The sequence below is a fragment of the Asparagus officinalis genome, chromosome 3 (genome assembly GCF_001876935.1).
Source record: "Asparagus officinalis chromosome 3, Aspof.V1, whole genome shotgun sequence".
Classification (NCBI taxonomy): domain Eukaryota; kingdom Viridiplantae; phylum Streptophyta; class Magnoliopsida; order Asparagales; family Asparagaceae; genus Asparagus; species Asparagus officinalis.
Genome location: NC_033796.1, coordinates 21,738,699 through 21,761,850, shown reverse-complemented (window position 1 = coordinate 21,761,850; position 23,152 = coordinate 21,738,699). Strand labels below are relative to the sequence as shown.

At 33.3% G+C, this 23,152-nt stretch overlaps 3 protein-coding genes across 3 annotated transcripts; 1 reads left to right on the top strand and 2 right to left on the bottom strand.

Annotated features, from left to right (window-relative positions):
• On the top strand, positions 232 to 7,206 carry LOC109833340 (glucose-6-phosphate/phosphate translocator 1, chloroplastic-like). Its single transcript, XM_020400979.1, has 5 exons — positions 232 to 1,111; positions 1,928 to 2,153; positions 3,449 to 3,671; positions 5,052 to 5,265; positions 6,727 to 7,206. The coding sequence occupies exons 1-5, from the start codon at positions 608 to 610 to the stop codon at positions 6,736 to 6,738; spliced, it is 1,179 nt and encodes a 392-aa protein (XP_020256568.1). The 5' UTR covers positions 232 to 607; the 3' UTR covers positions 6,739 to 7,206.
• Positions 8,554 to 15,460, bottom strand: LOC109833341 (tryptophan synthase beta chain 1). Its single transcript, XM_020400981.1, has 5 exons — positions 14,959 to 15,460; positions 13,392 to 13,748; positions 12,202 to 12,644; positions 9,629 to 9,723; positions 8,554 to 8,940 (listed from the first exon to the last, which is right to left on the bottom strand). The coding sequence occupies exons 1-5, from the start codon at positions 15,019 to 15,021 to the stop codon at positions 8,765 to 8,767; spliced, it is 1,134 nt and encodes a 377-aa protein (XP_020256570.1). The 5' UTR covers positions 15,022 to 15,460; the 3' UTR covers positions 8,554 to 8,764.
• LOC109834761 (septum-promoting GTP-binding protein 1-like) lies at positions 21,661 to 23,111 on the bottom strand (the record flags this gene model as incomplete). Its single annotated transcript, XM_020402782.1, has 4 exons — positions 21,661 to 21,832; positions 22,543 to 22,626; positions 22,878 to 22,917; positions 23,008 to 23,111. Coding segments are annotated over 4 exons (393 nt in total), but the record flags the coding sequence as incomplete, so codon positions are not given.

The window sequence follows — 23,152 nt, the reverse complement described above, 5'->3', positions numbered from 1 at the left end:
ATATACTTAATCATGATATTTGATCACGTGCATTGCACGTGCATAAAACCTAGTCTAAGCGAAAAAAAGCAACTATCAAACATGCATATATTTTTCTTAAAGAAATACAAAAAGTTACAAAAGAAATAGGGGAAAATAGATATGAATATGTTTTACAAATATTTGTTTCTCTACTTGTTTATTTATTAATTCAACATAAACTACGTTAGCTTCTGACCTCTCCCCCATTCCGCCGTTCCACACCTTCTAAAAGCCGCCACCTTCCCCCCGAATAACGTTCTCGTGAACCCAAAAAGGTCCACCGAAAATTTCTCATTCTTCCCAAAAAGGGCATCAGGGGCATTCCGGGAACCCTCACCTAACTTCCTCTCCCCCATTTCCCGCTTACTATAATACGCCACCAAACTTCACCTATTTCTCTTCGTCAAATATCGCTCCTACATTTTTGTTACGATTCCGAGAAGGAAAAAAAAAACAGTTTTTTGTAGTTTTCTCAGGGTTTTAGAATTATTAACCCTAGTTTTTATCGCCGCTGATCCCCTCGTTTCAATCGCCGCTACATCTTCAAAAGAATCGCTCTTTAGCCCTAATCGGAATCAAGAGGAAGATGATCAGCTCAATCAAGCAATCTCCGGCCTCCGTCGCCGTCTCCGATCTCGTCCGATCTAATGCAATCGTATCTCGATCAACTCGATTCTGCGCTTTGCCCTCAAAAACTCAACCATTCTCGCTTCTTTCATCATCATCAAGGCCTCTGTACCTAACTCCTTTGAATCAGCTAGGGTTTCGATCTCTTAAGAAGAGGGAAGATGATTCGTTCAAGGCCGAGGCGTATGAGGCCGATCGATCTGAGAGTTTTGCGATCGACGATGCTGAGGCGAGATCCGCGGCGGCGCAGAAAGCCAAGATCGGGGTTTATTTTGCGACGTGGTGGGCCCTGAACGTGGTGTTCAACATCTATAATAAGAAAGTGCTCAACGCTTTTCCTTACCCTTGGCTGACGTCGACGCTGTCGCTTGCTTGTGGATCGTTGATGATGTTGATCTCGTGGGCTCTGAGGATCGCTGAGACGCCTAAGACTGATTTTGACTTTTGGAAAGCTCTTGCTCCGGTGAGGAGTTTTGTTAAGTTAATTTTGATTTGATTTTACTCGTGATTTTACAGTTATATTAGGTTTTTTTTTTAAATAAAATTGAGCAATGAAAATTCTGGGGTTTTTGGTGTTGGTTTGTGGGTTTAAAAGTTGGATTCTTTATGCTGGTTTGAGTGAGAACTTGTGGCTGTAAATTATCTAGGAATCCTTGAGGCGATTTATTAGGGGATAATTTTATGATATCTTGTGATTTTTTAGATTAAATTTTTGCTTGATTTTGTTTCGTTTCTGATGGGGATTTTTCTTGCCCTTCTGATTATGCGTAAGGTTTCTTTTTAGTGATTTTAAAATTATTTAGATAGTTTGAAGAGAAAAATTAGGGGACAAAAATTCTGGGGTTTTCGGTGTTGGTTTGTGGGTTTAAACATTGGAATCTTTTATGCTGGGTTGACTGAAAATCAGTGGCTACGAATTATTTAGGATTCATTCACGCGCTCCACTAGGGACGAATTGTCCGATTAACCAACAATTTTCTTTCTTTATTTTTTAAAGTGATTTTTCTATGGGTTTCTTTTGGCATGTATTCCGCCAGATTAATTTGATTATTTGTTTAACATTATGTTCTAGTTTTCGTTTCTGAAATCTTTCACGTTTGAATTGTAATTTAATATCTATTTTGTTATCTTGCATGTAAATGTTTATTCATGGTCTGAGTGTTATTTTATCATTTTACTGGTGTATAAGTATTCCTTCCTCGTTGAATTAGCTCGGAAATAATACTTGCTTTTAAATTGATTGTTTAAAATTTGAAAATTTGTTCTTGGGTTTGGTTAGGTGGCCGTGGCTCACACAATTGGGCATGTGGCGGCAACTGTGAGTATGTCTAAGGTGGCGGTGTCATTCACCCACATCATTAAGAGCGGAGAGCCAGCATTCAGTGTTTTGGTTTCTAGGTTCTTGTTGGGAGAGACCTTCCCTGTTCAGGTTTACCTTTCATTGTTGCCGATCATCGGAGGTTGTGCCTTAGCTGCGGTGACTGAACTCAACTTTAACATGATTGGTAAGGAACACAGTTGATTGATCTACTGCCTCTAGTGTTCTTAGTTGCTATTTTACTTTTATCATGAATAATGAGGAGAAGAGATTATGTAAATTGACAGAATTGTGCTGAATTTATGTTTCGTGAAGGTTCTGATGCTTAAGCTGACAATTTCACTTGCTGTTTTGTTTGAAAATGAGTTTTCTTTGGCTTTGTATTCTGTCTAATCGAAGTAGATGTAGGTGATGCTAGCTTTGACGCTTTCTGAGTTTTAGTTATTTCATCATTGAAAATGTTTGGCCAAATAGCTCCTAAATACCTCAATAGTTTCACTCACTTAGCACTTACATACCCTCACTTTTTTTCGTAGCATTTATATATAAGTTGTTAAATTGGTATGTTGGCACCCGTTATCATGCAAACGTGAAAATTTTCACCAGAATGGGCCTCTAATACTCACAGGCTAATTATAAAGCTTTCTAACCATTAAAGTTTGTGAAATTTATCTTCAAACGTTCCAACTCTAATTTAAAGTAGAATTAAGATAAGTTTAAGTAGAATTTTGGTAGGTTTAATAGTAAATATCACAAATATTAATACTTAAAAAGCTCTATAATTAGTAAGTATCATAGAGGAACATTCGGATGAAAATTTTCATGTTTGCATGGTTGAGGGAATTAACATGCCAATTTTAAACAATTTAGGGTATATTAATGCTATGAAAAACAAGTGAGGGTATGTAAGTGCTAAGTGAGTGAAACTATGAGGTGTTTAAGTGCTATTTAGCCAAGTTTTTTTGGGAAAGGATCAAATTAATTTACCACTACATTTAAGAACGAAGATTTATGGAAATTCAAAATAGAGAAGATTTCTTCTTTTACATGCTTACTAGTGGTCATATTCTGTTTATTAAAATTTGATGCTGACTATTTTGAATTTAAATATTAAAGTTGGTCAAAAAGAGAATGGAGTGTTAGCTTTGGCAACACGGGTCTTCATTGAATTATGCTTGGCATCTAGCAGACTTTTGAGATTTTTGTGTGATTTCTAGAGAATTCATGTGAATTCAGTGTTGCTTATGAAGGACAGTTCTTAATCTTGCCTTTCACAACCAATTTTGTTTGCTTGCATTTTTCTGGAGAGCTCATTCGAGGGTTGACCCTATTCTTTGAGGAGTGTTTTTGAGAGTCCTTTTGTTTGTTGTAGATTTGTTTTGTAACAATTAGTTGCAAAAGAAGTTTCTTTATTACATCTCTTAGCTTAATTCTGTTTCTAAGGTCCTGTGAAATGTCCATCGTGGTTTTTCGTGATTGCAGGTTTTATGGGTGCCATGATATCAAATATTGCATTTGTATTTAGAAACATATTCTCCAAGAAGGGGATGAAAGGGAAGTCAGTTAGTGGGATGAATTATTATGCTTGCCTCTCTATGCTGTCTCTAGTAATTCTCACTCCATTTGCAATTGCTGTGGAGGGTCCCAAGATGTGGGCAGCTGGTTGGGATAATGCATTGTCACAGATTGGTCCCCAGATCATCTGGTAAATCTCAATATCTCAGTTAGTAACTTAGATTTTATTTATCCCTGTTGAAGAAATCAACCTGCCAATTCAACTTAAGATGGTATTTATTGAAATTAATTCTGTGCTAAGTATGAGGCAAGCCTGGTCATTGGAAATTAGAATGAAAATGATTTTCTAGATTTTTTGTGATGGTTCCTAAGAAAATTAAATTTTTTTAAGAAATTTTACTCCGAATAGTTTTGCTTCAATTCATATATATATATATATATATATATATATATATATAATATATATATATATATATATATATATTATATATATATATATATATATATATATATATATATATATATATATATATATATGAAAAAATGGGAATGCTTGGTACCAAGCACAAATTTGGTGTTTGGTAGTGAGGTGTCCATTCCCATCCACTCATTGTCATTCCACGCACTCCTAACCCATGTGAGTATGGGGCCCGATTTCAATGAGTGGAGGGGAATGTGACACCTCACTACCAAACACTACTTTTTGTGCTTGGTACCAAGCATACCCATTTCTCTCACTCTCACTCTCACACTCTCTCTCTCTCTCTATATATATATATATATATATATAGGTATGCTGGTACCAAGCACAAATTTTGTGCTTGGTAGTGATGTGTCACATCCCCATCCACTCAATACCCATGTGAATTTGTTCTCACATTTGAATGAGTGGAGGGGGATTTGACACCTCACTACCAAGCCACAACTTTTTGTGCTTGGTACCAAGCATACCCATATTTCTCTCTCTCTATATATATATATATGAGAAATATGGAGAAACTTGGTACCAAGTTTTTTCATTGAACTTGGTAGTGAGGTGGCAAATCACTCCCTACATCACGCCTCGAAGATGGAGCTATTTTTTAAAAACTAGGTGAGTCTCTCTCTTCGAGGCGTGATGTAGGGTGGGGATTTGGCCACCTCACTACCAAGTTCAATGGAGAAACTTGGTACTAAGTTTCTCCATATTTCTCTCTCTCTCTCTCTCTCTCTCTCTATATATATATATATATATATATATATAATATATATATATATATATATATATATATATATATATATTATATATATGCACTTTGAAGTTGTAAGACACAGAATATGTACCAACAAATCAGTCAACTACAAATTTTTCGTTTTCAGATGATTGTGAGTAACAGTTGCTTATGAAATTTGTGTATTCTATGTTTGGACATGCAATCATATACTACTTTACTTATCTTGCTTAACCAGTTAACTGTAATTTAAAGAAATTTGCACTAACTTGCTTCACAAGTTATCTTTACATTCATTGTTGTTAATTCATCAGTATCAATAAATTGTGGCTCTGAAACACAGTCTTGGCACTTGCTAGGTGGGTAGCAGCTCAGAGCATTTTCTACCACTTGTACAACCAGGTCTCCTACATGTCATTAGACGAAATCTCTCCATTGACGTTTAGCATTGGCAACACGATGAAGCGGATATCAGTCATTGTCTCATCCATTATAATCTTCCATACGCCTGTCCAACCTGTAAACGCCCTTGGAGCAGCCATCGCCATCCTTGGCACCTTCCTTTACTCCCAGGTAAGTTCTCTGACATTTCTTTTGGGGGTGTGAAAAAGGGAACATAATACTGCACATACCCGAAATGACTGAAACCCCCCCATGCTTTTATGCTAAAGGCCTAATGTTTTTTGTCCTTGTGAGTTTTTCTCTGCTAATTGCTTACTGATGCCTTTAGCTAAATTATCTGTCTTTTTTGTTTATCAAGGAAAGCTAATAATGCAAGATATCTTACCCACTTCTTTTGTTAGGAGGCTTAGGACATTATAGAGTATCTGTCCTTTATGTTTTCTCTAGTGCAAAAAATTGCTACAAGCTCATGCCTGACATGCACATTCCCTAATTAATGTGGTCCCTTCCCTGTCCCTTTTGATTTCATTGGTTCACCACTAAAATATTAGGACAGCCAATTTTTTTTTGTTTATGCAAAACTTGTTTGTATTCTTATAATGCTTGAGTATCAAAGAATCTGTTACTGATTTTGCAAATTTGTGGTGGAAAACTGACCATAAGAAAACTTGGAAGTATTTTTTTTTTCAAATTTTACGGAATTGTTCATCTTGGGAGCATTTTTTCATAGGTCAAAACAGAAGTAGTGAAATTTTAGAGACTAGATGATTGGGGAATTAGGGTCCTGAGAGTTTATATTAACGGGAGAATTTTCTATGTGCTAGAAATTTTTTCTTAACTGACAAAAGTGTTAAATTGACATAAAGGAGAAAGTTTATGCATTTTAAATAAAATCATTTCAATGTGGAACTATAGGTATATAAATAATCAAGTTTCCATCACATGGGTTCCTTTTCTCACTTTCGATAATGTGCTCATCGCAGTAAATTGCTTATAATAGCTATGTGTGGGTTAGTTCATAGTTTTTGTTTTCAGAACCATTCTGTTTCGCCAGATAAAATTTGTGTTATCGTCATTCTAAGACATGTTAGAAAGTTGGTGGTCATCACATTGACTTTTCAGATCTATCAAAAAAATGGTTGTTGAAAAAGGATCGATATGTACTTGCTAACTACTACTTTTTTTTAATTTAATTTTGAACCTAAGGTGGATGTATGAAAATTTTAGTCAGTTTAACAAGGCATTTTGTAAACGTAACCTCAAATGTGCCTCCCTTTGTTTACTATGAAGTATAGTTTTTTTCTCTGCCATGATATACTTCTTTTTTTTATTTTGTTCAAGTGGGAACATAGCAATCATACTTGCAGTACCCTTTTGGTGTTTTCTATACAGACGCTGAGTCATTCTAACCTAATCATAGGAAGGCAATAATCATCTATAAACGCTATTTAGCACCTGAGAGATTATACACCGTCTCACTCACGACCCATCTTCATCTTTTATCTAGACCCTTTTGTTAGTGCTGGACAATCAGAAGTCTTTCTTTGCCAAGAGGCTTTGCAGCGTGTAGTAATGAAAATATTCAGATTACTTTTTTGCTGCTGGCTAATGATTTTGCAAATTGTTTTGCAGGCGAAGCAGTGAGAGATGGGGATCTCTATCAAGTAGAGAACCAATCTTGGAGGTCTATAATCTACGTACGTTATTAACTCTATGTAGCTGGTGTGGAATACCAACGGCAAACTCAATTTTGAGAAGGCTCAGTAGCAAGCAGCAGCTTCATTTTGTTGTAGATATAAAGAAAGGAACATGGGTTAATTAGAATAATAATCGTGGTTTTTACCATGGTAGCAAACTTGCTTGCGACAGGAAAAGTGTATCTTTAAGTTATGGCCAGCTTATAATTTCTTTTTCTTTTCTTCCTACTGTTCTTTTTTAGTTCTCACATAGAGTCAATAAGAATACATGGACGGCTTCAGTTTTGGCACTGTCCTTGTCATGAGGTGGATCTGTAAACTCTTCTTGCTGTCATTTTGCCATTATCTTGTGTGGTGAGACTGGGACCATGCAGTAAAAATTCTTGGCAGATATGTTTACTTTGTTTCCTTTGGATTTTCTTGCTTGGTGATGAATCTCAGTATATATTTCAATTTGGAAGTTTGCTGTGTGAATTTCGCTAGATTACTTGAGATTCTAGGTTATCTCATCGTAGCCGCGTTTCATAGTTTGGTTGAATTTCAGAGTTCAACGGATGCTGGGTCGTTGCAAGTTCATAACTATGATGATTTGTGTTGATTAATTACAGGATTAAAAAAAATGGGTTTGTGCCGAATATTTACAGGATCAAGGAAAAAAGTAAACACTCTTGTACTCAACAAAACTTCCTGATTAAAAGCCCCTTGAGATGCACGCTAAATTATTAGGATCCAACAATTTCAAGTGGCTATCATAAACAATTAAAATACCTTTTGGCAAAGGGTTAAGTGAGGGGTTAAGGAGATTTAACACATTTTTAACCTACCAAACATAAAAAATTTATACAAAGGTTAAAGTGAGTTAACTTTTCATAATTTGTCAAACATAAAAAATATAGAAGGGTTAAGCTAACTCCTCTAGAGGGATTAAAATGAGTTAATCCCTAAAAATGAGGGGTTTACTAATACTTTTATTTAGAATGATTAAGAGTTAACCCTTCTAATTATAAAAAAATAGTTAAAATCATTGTTATTCCCAAATACTAAATTGATCAAAGGGCTAAAATAAAATTGATTTAACAGGTTAATAATTTAGTTCTTCATATTATTGAATGGGCTAAATACATTAATCATTCTCTTTAACCATTCTTTCTTAACCCTTGTCAAATGTGACCCCAAACGTCTTTAAAAATCCCTACGGAAATTTGGTGCCATGTCAAACTGCTCCGTTTCATTTCTCACATCTGGTAGATGTAAGATGCTTGCCAAAAAATAAAATAAAAAATAAATAAATAAACAAAAATAAAATAAAATAAAATTGGTCAATCTTCTCGCTGGTCTCGTAATCCGTTTCATTTTTCAAATCCGTTCAATTTTTCACATTTGGTAGATGCTCGCCTAAAAAAATGGTCAATCTTTTCGACTTAATCTAATCTAATTTAAGAACAGAGGATTCTTGTGCAACTGATTTAGCCAGAAGTATGAGCGGCTTCTGTACATGAGAAGACCAGGTTCTGGAACGACAAAACTCACTTTCTTCAAAATAAAATTCCCCCCAAATCTTTCATTTTCTAAAAGTAGGACGAAAAATTTGCTAAAAATGTTAAATATTGAATCCAATCACAGGAGCAATTTCAGTGTAATTTTCTGGTCAAACTTTCCATCAAAAACCAATAGAAAACTTTTGATTACAGATATTAGTTATGATTGAACTCTCCTTGTTGTGAGACTCACTTTTCCCTTGATATCCTTGAGAACAACAGAGGAACAATCAATCAAGCTTCAGATTATCCTTTATAAACTTCAGAATTCCAAGGCAACCAAATCAGCAAACGAAACAAGCATCAAGGAAATGGAGCAAACTAAAACATCACTGACAGTCTATATAAATTACACAAGTAACACCAAACAACAAATCAATGGACGTTTATTTCCTCATATCCATTTGTTTATTACCGCGACATTTGATTTAAGACTCACATCTTTAGGTATTTAATAGCAGTTTGGACATCTTTGTCTCCTCTTCCACTGCAGTTAAGAACAACCTTTGTGCCGTCGGGCAAAGTTGGGCAGAGCTTTTCCAAGTAGGCCAGAGCATGGGATGTTTCAAGAGCCGGGATGATACCCTCCAATTTTGACAGACGTTTGAATGCTGAATAACAAAGAATTTGATTAGCAGACACATATATTAGGAGTGTAACTATTATTAGATTTTTATGGTGTACCATCACTCGAGAACAGCTTCTTTGGACTCGATGAAAGATTAAATGTTAAAGAGGCAAAAGGCCCGTGTATAGTTAGAAAAAGTGGGAGATCTTGACGAAATGGGTGGATGCAGGATGTGGCAGCAAATTAATTGTAAGCAAGAGGCGTTTGAGAAAGTATCTGGTGCTCCTGGTACATGACATTAATGATGCACCTAAGTGATATCAATCCTTTGATCATTGGAATTTGTGCACTAATCCAACAACTAATATTCTTCACGACATCACCAAAAAGATATCTACCTTCGACCATCAAACGAGGACGGGATTTATGAACTGATCCAACAATCAATATCTGTTTGATGCATCATTAATGTCATGGACCAATGAGCACCAGGATACTCCCTCTTTTGCGAGGTCTCTGATTAATTGATGAGGGTAATCAACACATGGGATCTGAAGGCAAAAACTGATATCTAAGAAAGGTAAGTTAGTAAAGACAATCCATAGTATACATATTCACTGTATATAAGGTGATTCTAGTAAAGTTTCTGAATTATTCTATGAATCTATAACATAAAAAATATCGCCAGAAAATCTAACAATATCTACGATAAGATACTACAATGACATTACCTTCTAAAGCCTCTTCATCAGTGACGCTATAGTATTCAGCGCGTCCTATATCCTTCAAGAAGCTATGTTCTGGTCCAACACCAGGATAATCCAATCTAGTAATTAAAAAAACATGAGAACAATTTTTTTAATAAAATCATACTCTCTTTAAAAGCACGAGTTTGAGAAAATCTTTTAGTAGACAAAAATACCATTGGAATTCAAATACTAATCCATTAAGTAAGAGTAAGTTGATAAATTGATGAATCAAAAATACCATTGGAATTCAAATACTAATCCATTAAGTAAGAGTAAGTTGATAAATTGATGAATTCTTATTGGATATACATAAAGTTGATAAATTGATGAATTCTTATTGGATATACATAGTATGAAGATAATGATATAGTTTAAATTAAAACGTAAATCTGAATGAAAGAGCAACTTAGCTAAATTAGACGATTTATTAAATGTCAAATTTACCCCATCGCTCTTATATGTGATCAATGATCAAACTGCAAACAATTATTCATGTGCTACATGATTAATTATGCCAAATTGAGAATAATTATTCACATGCTATATGATTAGAAATTACACACAACGTGACGATCTCTCACTGACTAAAATTCAAGTAGTTCATGATACGCTTAAGTTAATTAGACGATTTATTAAATATCAAATTTACCCTCTCGCTCTTATATGTGATCAATGATCAAACTGTAAACAATTATTCACGTGCTACATGATTAATAATGCCAATCTGCAAATAATTATTCACATGCTATATGATTAATAATTACACACAATGTGACGATCTCTCACTGACTAAAATTAAAGTAGTTCAAAGAACTGCATAGTTAGTTTCAAAATTTAATTATACTATTATTATTTAAATAAAACTCTATTTATAATTGTTATCCTTTCACATGTAACATCATATACCAATATATATAAGCCAAGAAATTACAATAATTTCTATAGCACTTTTATCTCCTTCTACAGGCATGTGCCTTTGTTATTAGATTAGCTTACATTATTTTAAAATAATTAATTATATTGTATATTTAATTTTTTTTTCCAGATCAAGAAATTATAATAATTTTTATAGTACTTTTATCTCCTTCAACAAGTACGTGTCTTTGTTATTTTCTTCTTATTAGAATAGATTAGATTGTTTAAGAATTATAAATTATAAAATTGCAACAACTTCCACAATACTTTCATCTATTTTCTTATTATTAGATTAGATTAAATTATTTTAAAATAATTAATTATATTGTATGCTTAATTGATTTCTTTTCAGATCACAAAGTTAATTATACTATTATTATTTAAATAGATATTGTTTGTATAAAAGTCAAAAAGAATCTCACATATATCTTTGATCTCAATGCCAATTATAATACTTATATATAGGTTTTGATTAAAATAAAATTTATATATGGGGTTAACTTATATGATCCTACTTTAATCGGATTAGATAATTTAATATTTGTTCTTTACACCCAAACTCCTCCATAAAACCAAGAGATTTTCAAAATTAATCTTGGGGGTTGCTTGCATTAAAAATTATATTAGAGAGCATATAGTAGGTTTTATAGTTTAATATTATCAACACATTTTGTCTCTTTTGCATATCAATTATGAGTAATAATATAATTTAATTGATCCAAGTATATCTTAATATATTTCTGGACTCTTATCTTGTCTTTCGCTCTTTATCGTACAAACCTAGCGATTCTTATTCAATTCCTTCTTTGTTCTTTTTTATCTCTTGACATTGTCTTTTGTTCTTTATTATGTACAAACCCATTTCATGGATTAGGGTTATGGTTTTTGAGGGGGAGCAGAAGACAAATGGGTTGATTTTGGTGTTGGACTTTATTATTTAAAGAGATTATTTTTAAGAAATTCAACTCCAACATGATATCACAATTGATGTAGATGATGAAGACGCTACTCTAGAATTGTCCAATAAAAAGATAAAGGTGAAGAAAGATTGATCTCGACTCAATTAAAATATGAAACAAAAAGAATAAATGATAATATTTTTTGAACATTTATATATATATATATATATATCATGTTTATCGTACTTTTTTTATGTTTGCTTTTGAGATTGTTTATTATAAAACATGAGCTTATAATGTTGAAAAGTGCAGTGTAATTCTATTTTCAATGCAATAAGAAATGATATTTTTTTATTGCTAGAACTTTAGTTCATAATGATATTGTTATTCATCATTGACTCCATATTATAGCTTGGGTTTAATAGAGTTTAGATTATGACATGTAGTATCAATTTAACTTATTTTATTTTACTATTCTACTTGAGGATATTATTATGTCAACTGATATTTTTTTGTGGAAATCAATTATGATATCCCAGTTAAGTATATTGATCCCAATTTAGCACAAAAATCCATTACATCAATTTTTTATAATGTTTAAATAAAAATTATAGATCTAATAACTAAAATGAATCCGACTTATTTATAGTAATAAAATAAAAAAATAAATTATTTTGATATTTAACCACGTGCTTTACACGTGCATAAAAATTAGTAACAATAAATGAGGATCCAACTAACCCTGCACTTATTGAATGAGGTTCAATAATTTGCCCATCATCATCCTGCAACAAGTAGCTCATAGCTCCATGCAAAACCCCAACTTCCCCTTTAGTCAAAGTTGCTGCATGTTTACCGCTGTCTATACCATGCCCTGCTGCTTCAACTCCAATCAACCGAACATCAGCATCATCAACAAATTCATGAAAAAGGCCCATTGCATTTGAACCTCCGCCTACACAAGCAACTAAAACATCGGGCTTTCCACCCCATTTTTCTATTGCTTGCCTTCTTGTTTCTTTACCGATAACAGCATGAAATTCTCTTACCATCATCGGGTAAGGATGGGGACCTGCAACGGAGCCTAGAATATAATGGGTTGTTTCAACATTAGTGACCCAGTCTCTTATAGCTTCAGATGTTGCATCCTTTAGAGTTGCAGTTCCCGAGTGAACTCCTCTAACCTGTAAAGGAGTTGTGTTAAAACTATGGATAGGACATGATAAAATGCATATATATTATAATCCGTAAGAGGCTTAGATATTTGATTGAAATAACAAAGAGTTTTAACATTTAAAAAATTAAAATAAAAAAACCAGCGGAGAAGATGGAGTCTACTGAATAACAATTAAACATGTCCTACAAGTTCAACTAATAGCACATTGCTAGAGATTATTTGGAGCGTGCCATTGTCTAGGTTTTAAATCCTGCTTTTGCAAGCGTATAACCAAAATTATAGCAAGTGCCACATAAAAGAACATGTCATCTTCACAGTCTTATTATAAAACTCCATGAAATTTTTAAGAATGTAAATTTCAATAAAATGCTTTCTGACTCAAGCTCAAACCAAATTTAGACATATTTGATGGGAAATAAATCGAATATATCATTGCCTGGCTTCATGTTTTATCTAAAGGGATCTTGAAAAAAAAAATACTCCTGCTTCAATATGCACACAACCAGGTCAGATTTTTAGACCTTTACCGATTAACATTGTTTACGAGATTGTCCAATAGCTCAGAGGGCTTTCTCTAAATTTGAAATATCAACAGGGAGGGGAAGGATTTTTTTTGGGGTTGGGGTTGGGGGGATTATGGGGGTTTTGTGAAATTTACTCTATTTTTTAAAGCACAAACAACCTTCACCTAATATTTAGACATAGAAATAAACAGAAGCGAAGAGATGCTTTTAGCAACATTCTTATTACTGACCTCTGCACCAAGAAGACGCATCCTAAAGACATTGAGGGCCTGTCTCTCCATATCTTGAGCACCCATGTAAACAATACATTGTAAACCAAACCTCGCACACACAGTAGCAGTTGCAACTCCATGCTGACCAGCTCCTGTTTCAGCTATTATTCTCTTCTTTCCAAGACGCTTGGCCAATAAAGCTTGTGCAACGGCATTGTTTATCTTGTGGGCTCCGGTGTGGTTCAAATCTTCCCTTTTGAGGTATATGTGAGAGCCCTCACCATTAGATCGTCTGTAATGATCTGTGAGCCGTTCCGCAAAGTAAAGTGGGCTCTCACGACCAACATAGTCTTTCAGAATTCCATCCAGTTCTTTCTGTAGAGCAAGAAAAAGCAAAGCAAGTATGTAAATAAATTTAGAAAAAAGCATAAGAGATAAAAATAATTTATACACCAAATTGGCGAGTACAAGTCGGAAGATATTTTGCTAACACAAACATAACAAGCACAAATGTACAAAGAACAATGGCTCAGAATAGACGAACAAGTTTATATACTACTAAATTGTCTTACAGATTAAGGTTAATAGATCTAAGTTTTGAACGATTTGGTCAGCAAAAGGCTCACATTTCATCTCAAATCATTGTTGAAGTTCGCTCACACTCCAAAATCTCCTTTCCAAAAGCACCCCTCAAACTTCTCTTACCTTAGTTTAAAGCCTCCTAAGCCTCCTAAAAGAAAAAATTGCAATGTTTCTAATGACCATATATGAATATGTTGCGAAATTCTGATGGTTATAGTTTGTTAAACTAGTCAAACAATAATGTAGAAAAAATAAATAATGTACTAAAACCCACACGTTCTTGACCCTACATGAAGGATAAACTCAGAACAGAAATCCACAGACATCTGAAAATAGAGTTTGTGTATCATAATCACGCTACCTATCAAATATCAGATGGGTAAAGTTAGACCTTCAAATTCAGCATTGGCTGTTCACAAGCAACATAAGTTTCTGGTTATCAGATTATAAACATACAGTCAGAATCGAACATTTCGATTCTAAAACATCTTCAAACAAAGTCAACCTCTTTTTTTTCTTTTTTGGGCAAACCATTTTATCAATGAAAAAATATAAACAAAAGACCAAGTCTTTTCTTTTTTTAAAGAAAATGTGACCAACCGATGAACTGTCTTCCAAAAATAAATCAAATGTCACTATAACGTGTTTTTTTTTTTTTTTTTGAGAAAAATCACTATAACGTGTTAGTTTCTAAGTCTCTCAATGATACCGTAACCTGTTTTTCTTAATAAAAATTAAAAAAATTAAACAATAATAACCCAATTTCATCCCAAATCCATCTCCTACAGAACAGCCCATCATCAGAAGAACAAGAGCAACAGATTAATTAACAATAAAATCCACAAACTACTTATCATAGTATCAAATAACAAAAAACATAACAAAAAACATAATAATAATAATAATAATAATACAAATCCCTAATAAAACATCCCAATTTTGATCAAAATTCCATCTTTTTATCATACCATAGTAAATAAAACCCTAAAGAAGTCAAAATCACCTGGAACTCCTCATCTTTAGCTAGCAAATGAAACGCCTCTTCAAGCTCAGTGAGCGCGTGCATTAGGGTTTCAGGTACATACTTCCCGCCAAATTTCCCAAAGCGCCCAAATGAATCCGGCCGGAGCTGCACCGTGTCCGCGTGTCCGCCTCCTCAACGGCCACCGCTGACGCCTTCGTCATCGCGCACGAGATCGCCGACGACTGAGGTGGTGATCTGATCCCTTGAGGACCCATCCGTAATTTCTCGAAACTCTGGGCCAATCCTTGTCCACGAACTGAAGAGCCGAAACCGACACTTGGGGTTTTGGCGGTTGAAACAGAGGCGGCCATTGGCTCTGGTCTGCGTTTCAAGCGGTGGGCGGACTCGGGGGTGTGTGAGGTTTTATGGATGAGACACGGTGTGGTCACCGGAGGTGAGTTGGGGATCGTGGGGTTCTGAATCTTTGGTTGGATGCAGCGTTGAAGCTGGATGTACTAAGGTGGCCAGGACTAGTGGATCTTGTCATCGCCTTATCGGATCCTGACCCGTTTTTTTTCTAATAAATTGGGGCGTGAAGATTTGATACGTGTACGTACCCATATGATGTTGCGGTGATTGGAAACAAACTTGTAGGGGATGAATTGGCTTGATTGAGACCTTGGGAGCATGGATTAGTCTTTCTTTCCCTTTTAAAAAAAAATTATTCCCTCATATTAATATCTCTGATTATAGTTATTTTGAAGAAAAATTTGAGGTTAATTTCACATAAGCCCCTGAACTTTGGGGATTATTGCACATAACCTCCTCAATTTTGTTTAGCACATAACCCCGTGAACGTTGGGGTGTCACACGAAACCCCCTTTAGCTTTCAACTTTTCCCATCTGTCCTTATACATGTACTTTACAATAACTAAAAATTTTCTTGCAAGAAAAATTTCTCAACTTTTTTCATTTGCCAGCTACAAATATCATACATACTCTCCTAAAATTTTTTATTTTTATTTTCTCTCACTTAAATTTTAGTTATTTGCAAATTACATGTTGAGAGGCTTGGATGAGAAAAGTTACAAGCCTGTGAGGGATGGTTGAAACATCACAAAGTTCATAAAGGTTACGCGAGATAAATAAAATTCAAAGAGGTTGCTATTAGATCTGATGGACTGGCCTCACAAATCGCATTCCCTGGAAAACTTCCCAGGTGGTCACCCATCCTAGAATTTCTCCAGGCCAAGCACGTTTAACTTTGGAGTTTCTAAGAGTTGGGTTCCCGAAAAGAAGATGCATCTTGGTGGTATGAGTATTCCAATCAAATGTATCAATACTAATCACATCACCCTCTCAAGGGTTGGGGTATTACAGCAACACCCCAAAGTTCAATGGTTTTTGTGAACTTAACCCGAAATTTTCCTGACCATGAGACTTATCCATAGGTTTCTGGAATTATAAATTGATTTGCAATAAGTTTTTCTGGAGAAAGTATAATATTTCGGTAAAACTAGGATTTTCATTGACATTAGTCCTTGACAACTTCGATATTTTAGATTAGCACCTCTAATCGAATTGATATTCGGTCCCCACAGTTCTTACTAGTAGCTCCAAGATTAGTCCTTCCAATTGCTATCGGGCCCCTACTTCTTGTAAATTTAAGAAACCGGTCCCTACAATATTGAGTGCTAGTAACAATGTATAAGGTTATATTTAAAAAAGAAGAAGATTAATGCTAAGATGATTGATTTAAAATGGGCCAAAATGACAGAAAATGGTTAATGAAAAAATCATAAACTGAAGATTAATGCTAACTCTAGTATACTTTTATATGATAAAAACATCCACATATGCATATGAAAGCACTAAAATAAATCCCATCTAAAGATTCCTAATTTTACTAAAAAATAAAACTATTCTATAACAATTCACAAAACATTATCTTTTGTTACTTCTATTTTATTTTTTATTGAGTCGAGATCAATTATTCTTCATCTTTACCTTTTTCCTAGCCAATTCTAGAGTAGTAGTGTCTTCATCGTCTATATCGATTTTGATATGAGACTGGAGCATGTTATCTTTCCCTGGGCTCATACATCTTTTGTCTTCTCGTCTAAATTCACAAAGAATTTGAATATATTTCTTATATTCAAAACAAACTTCTGACAATACAGACTTTAATTTTTTCCTATTTCAATAAGAATAAATATTAATTTCATATATATGAAATTTTTTATGCTTTTAATTTATTACTTAAATAAGGTTAGGAGCTACCTCTTTTTTCTCTGCAATGAATTTTTTTGTTATGCATCCAATAAGAATTTTTGTTGTGTCATAATGTTATATTTGCTTTGCATGTGTCATTTTCCATGAGGATCTGAACTAAATACATTACATTTTTTATTGTTAATTTATTTTAGATTATAATATTAATATTTAATTTTGATATATTTATTTCATGAAGAAGGGATATCACTTAACCTTGGTACTAAATCATCGGTGATTCTACAACATTTATCATATGGACACTTATTATTAACATCTTTATCTACTTTCTTATTGCAGCCTTTGCAAACATAGAATCACTGCTCAACTCTATTATAAATGGTAGTTATCATTGTCTTAAAGGTGCGATAGTGTGTCTGTATATTGGTAAATTATTCCTAGGTTTAATTATATGATTTTTGGAGTAGGTTTTCTAAGATCATACCTCTTTCAATTGTTATAATGGTTGTATATATTAGTAATTTGAATTTATGTTGTATTTATAAAGAGCCTTAATAAAGATGCTTTTGTCTTGGCAGCTTTCTCTAAAGGAGCGCTACATATTAGCTTTAAAATATAATATATTTTTTACAGTGTTATATGAATGTTTGCTTGGTTTACTTACTATTCTCTTATTTCTTCAGTAAGTTGTATATTTGGATTGATATATATTATATTGACACATTTTACGATGACACACATATCTTCTCTATAAAATTAAGACAGATATAAGGTGAATTTTATATTTAGTGACCTTTAATAAGAATTTTACTTATAAAATATACTACCTTCATACTTATAGATCTTGAATTTTAATTGTGCTATTACATTATTATCTTTGATAGTATCTTTAAAAATTGATTCTTCGTTAGTAGTCATACCCCTAAATAAAGTCACACGCATGGTCGTGATACTATATAAGAAAAAGAAAAATGTTGATTTTATTTTTTTTGCTTACGCAAAGTATAGTAATTTTTCTTTTATCTTCTATGAGGAATGTTTCTTTGATGAGCACAAAGTTGTTCAATATATTCTTTAGGGGTCTTCAGTCGGTGTTTTTTTGATAAATATAACTTATGTTAGTGTTAATTGAAGTGATTCACGGACGTTCCGAATTCTATTTGAAATGAAAACCGTTTGATTCTTTTGAAGGATATCTCTAAATTTTCTAATAGTTCTCCATACATAAATCTTTATAAATTGTTACCTAATAAATATTATTACTATTATAGATCAATATCTATAAATTATAATCAATTAATGTTAAGCTATTACATTATAGTCTTTTACTAGTTTTTTGTGATTTAGTCTTCTATCAATTAGTGATACTTATGTATTTTTGGTGTTCTAACATATTAGTAAAATTATATGCAGTTACTTTAATTTATACAATAACACCAATTTTTAATCTATCATATATTTTTTAAAATTTTTATTATTTAACTGGATATTTTTAATCTGTTATTATTACTATTTTTACCAGTATCAGCTTGACTATTTTCAGATTCTAAAAAGGGATAGTACACTTTAAATTATAAGTTATATTTATATATATTAATAAAAAAATATCACACAATTACTCTTTTCTTTGCCAAGTTCTAAATTTCAGCTTTTCATTTTGTGTAATTTTAAACTTTTAAGAATATTTTGTCTAATTTTCAAATCTTTTTTGCTTTTTTTGTATTACTTCATGTAATAAACTGATAGTACTGAGATGTTTCATATATTTTATTAATATTATTTAAATTGTTGAGCTATAGATAGTTCATGGGGTTTTAGGATAATATATAAGTATGATTAGTATAGATTATAATTTAAATTAAATATTTAAAATAGTACAGTGTAATTTTAACTATGGAAAACTTTTCTTGGACTCATGCTTTTAAAGGGAAGTATGATTTTTTTATTTTCCTTAATTCTTTTATCTCTTTAATTTGTTTAGTAAATTTTGTAAATATCTCATCCACATTATGTAAATTTGTTACTCTACATTGTTCCCGGGTTCGACCTTTGGGATAGACATTATTTATCTCATTAATTTATTTATTTTTTGCATATACGCCCTTTATTTTGTAGACATTTATAAAAATTTGGTATTTAATAATTTTATTTAGATTTACATTTTAATTTAAATTGTATCATTATATTCATACTATGTATATCCAATAAGAATTTATCAATTTATCAACTTACTTTTACTTAATGGAATAATATTTAAATTCTAAGGATATTTTTGTCTACCAAAATTTTTTTCCGAACTCGTGTTTTTAAAGAGAAGTACGCTTTTTCTAATGAACTTTTAAAAGTGTAGCGACTAGCGAGTGTAGCAAATAGAGAGACTCGATCCAATTGAATAGACCTAATGCCTCGACGTGTAATTTATCTCAACTAAGCTATGATGAAGATATAACGAAAGGGGCTGGTTATACACACGTCTTCATCTCAACCACCACGTACGATTACGTTTGAAATGAAAGCGATCGACGCAAATGCCGCTGGCTCTTTTGTTGGGCTGTCAGCAAACGTAGTAAGCCCAATTACTCTCCTCGAGCTTATTTAATTTAGATCTAGCTATGCAAATGCGACCCATGAGCAGATTTGGCCCAAGCAAGAACAGGATCCCGTTGCCAGCGACGACAGCAAAAACAAAAGTTGAAAAGCTTGTTATAATAAAAGTCATCGAAAAAACTTTGTTCAATTTATTTTTCGCCTGCTTCTGGTTTAATTATGTGTCAACGACAGCTACTGCTCAACGATTCATCCTTTTCTCGAAAAACATCGTAATGAGCTACAGCTCCCTTCTAATCAATTAAAAAAAAAAAAACACTATTGGTCGTTATGTAGAACTCGGTTAACATGTGACACACATCCATTCGATTGACGTACGGGGTTCTGTCTGGAAACATACATGAGCTAGGATTTAGTAACATACAATTTCATTTGGAAATCTCCTAACCCCCTAAAAGTCAAGGTATTTTTTTGGATCCTCAGCAAAAGAAAGCTGCAAACTAGAGACAACCTAGCTAATAAAGGATGGACTGGTGACACTAGTTGTCCCTTATGCAATCAAAGCATCGAGACCCATGATCATATGTTCATCAGTTGTCCATTTTTATCATCAGTGTTGTCTATTCTTCTACCTCAAGTGCATATAGACCAATGGCCTCAGGATCTGTACCTCTTCTTCTCAATCAAAAGCAACACCTTGTTCAGTTACAATCTTAAAGTTCTTTGGAAAGTCATGCTCCCTTGTTTTTGTTGGTTGATATGGAACAGTCGCAACAACCTCATTTTTAATGATATTCAAGTCAACAATCAGTAACTAGCTTCTAATGTAGCAAGATGCATTTTGTTCTGGCTAGGAACATTAGTAAATAGAGCTTCTAGTAGACTTCACAAGACTGCCATCAACTTGGGACTGGAAGAAATTGCTAAAATATGTGCGCATGATGCAGTCAGAGATAATTTCTCGGCGGACCATTGATCCACGAGTTTTTCAGTGTTTCAGACAATTAGCAACTTAGTTTCTTTTCTCTCCTCTTGTGTTTCGGCTGCTTTTCTTCTGTGATGGTTTTTTTGGTTTGTTTTCATATAGCTGATAGTTCAGCAGAGATACTCTCAGTTTTTGTATATTCACTATTTTCCTTTTAATGCATATATGAACATGGTAGCCCACCCTGTTTCTTTTCTTAAAAAAAACTTAAGTATGATTGATGTTTTCGAGTCAATTGAGCGCTAGTGGATTAGCCTCGCCCATCTCCTTTAATCGGCCTTTAAAACTTCAACAAATCGGAAAAATGAGTTCGTGTTCAACGTTCCTTTGTTAGATGCTCTGTGAATTGCTTTGAGATTCTGTTCATGAGTTATCAGCACGGAGCGCACACGACGTTACATTTGTCCTTGTGTAACTTGGTCGAACGCGGCGGTTCAGAGCTCCCGTGGATGAACATCCGGTCACACTTAACTACAGTGTGATGCTTTTGTTCCACGGAGTATTGTGTTGATACATTATCTCCAATTGCCACTAGACTGGCCGTTGAGCTTGAATCGAGATTCGATAGGATATGAGTCAAGATGGGGATTTATTAAAAAGTATATTGTATCCATTGTGCTAATTTAATTACGATCGAATTTTTTAGAAAAAGACACGAGGTGATATTTAGTTCTACATTGGAAAAAGAGTGAGATGAAGATATGACTAAATACATTAAGGGCCATGACTTGAAGAAGACTGATCCTTTTGAGTCGATTGAGTCCAAATAAATTAATCTAGTACATCTCATTTAACAGGGCCTTAAAAACCCAACAACCGACAAAGTAAAATTTCTGATTTACACATGTCACTCTTCTCTGTTAAAGTCTGTCCGTTTTTATGACTTGAAAGTTATTCTTTATTAGTGAAAATACAATAAATTTAGCAGCCTTGTAGGCTTTTTATGTATATATACAGTAGGCAGAAGGAAAAAGAAAAATAAGCCTAAAAGTCAATGATGGGCTCTCCAATTGTTAAGTTTCTCTCAATAGTCCAAGGCAAGTTAAAGATCTTGGCTACTATGAACTTGAAAATCTTGTTTACATTTATATTGTGTGTAGCACTCGAAAAGAAGAGTGTTGCTTTCATCGCTCTTGCATATGCTCTGGCCTGCACACACAAAATCAGAAGAAAATAACTACGTTTCACAATCACCAAATCAATTATATTTGAGCATCAAAATAATCACATATTTAGGTTTTATGTTACAATTTGTAAACCGTGTTACCAAAAATGTCCTATCTTGAAAGATATAGCTATATGTGGAAGCTTTGACAAGTTATCTAATTTCGGACCAAACATGGAAATTGAAAGGAACCTATACTTGCAAGCGTTTCTACTTCTGTTTTTTTAGTGAACGAACTCTGAGTGAGACATTTTGATGAGGGAAATCCAACTAAAGGCACGTATAGCCATTTTGATACCAAAGATAAAGATAGTAATATAAAAAAAAACACGTGTAATCCTTTTATTAGTAATGGATAATTAACCTACGAATGTTTGATGGATATATTTCACCAGATACATTAATATAAATATCAACAAGTCCACATTGTTAATAATTAAGTTATGAGGTAATAAGGTTATGAAATACAACGGATTGGAATTTCTAAAGAAAAACGTACGAAAAGTTAGTTTTTGATTCCATATTTGCACAGTGAAGCCTGGAATTTCAATTACTTTGAATCAATGACCATTGGTCATTCACAATAGCAGTGAAAATTTTTACCGTGCTAATTGGTATCTTCAGTAATTTTTTATATTCTGGAGAATTTCAGAGAAGTAATTGACTATTCATTCGTTAAAATTTATATAATTACCTCGTTCACAATAGCCCATTGCATGTCAAGAGGAAGCTGAGCAAAATCATCAAACTTTGTACCAATTAGTATTGGAATCGCCGCCTACATTACGTTCAAGAACATTGGTCAAATTTTTTTTTTAATCTAAAACACGCAAGAAAGTAATAAAACAAAGTATGAAGTGAAGACTGACAGAGAGTCTTTGCTAAAAAAAGTAATATTGACGAAGAAGAAAAATGGAGACTAGTATAAAAGATAAAGAGGAGATGACCAAATGTTAGGTAATAGCCATAAATACTTAGACGAAAAGGACTGAAATTAAATAAATATACAGAAATTAAAGAAGACGGTACCTTATTCCATTTTCTGGCTCGTCGATACCAGCCAATTGCACTGTGTTTTCAAAAATAGAAATAAATTACGAGAAATAAAAATGAAATGAAACTTTAAAGCAGAGAATAGAAACAGAGTGAGTTTAATTACTTATAAAGAGTGCATCGACTAGTGAGATCGAACATGATTAGAATTGCCACTGCATCTTTGCAAGCGATCGGGACATGGCCCAAAAACGAATGATCACCTAAAGTCAACAATTTTTTTTTACATCAATTAATATTCAAAAGCTAAG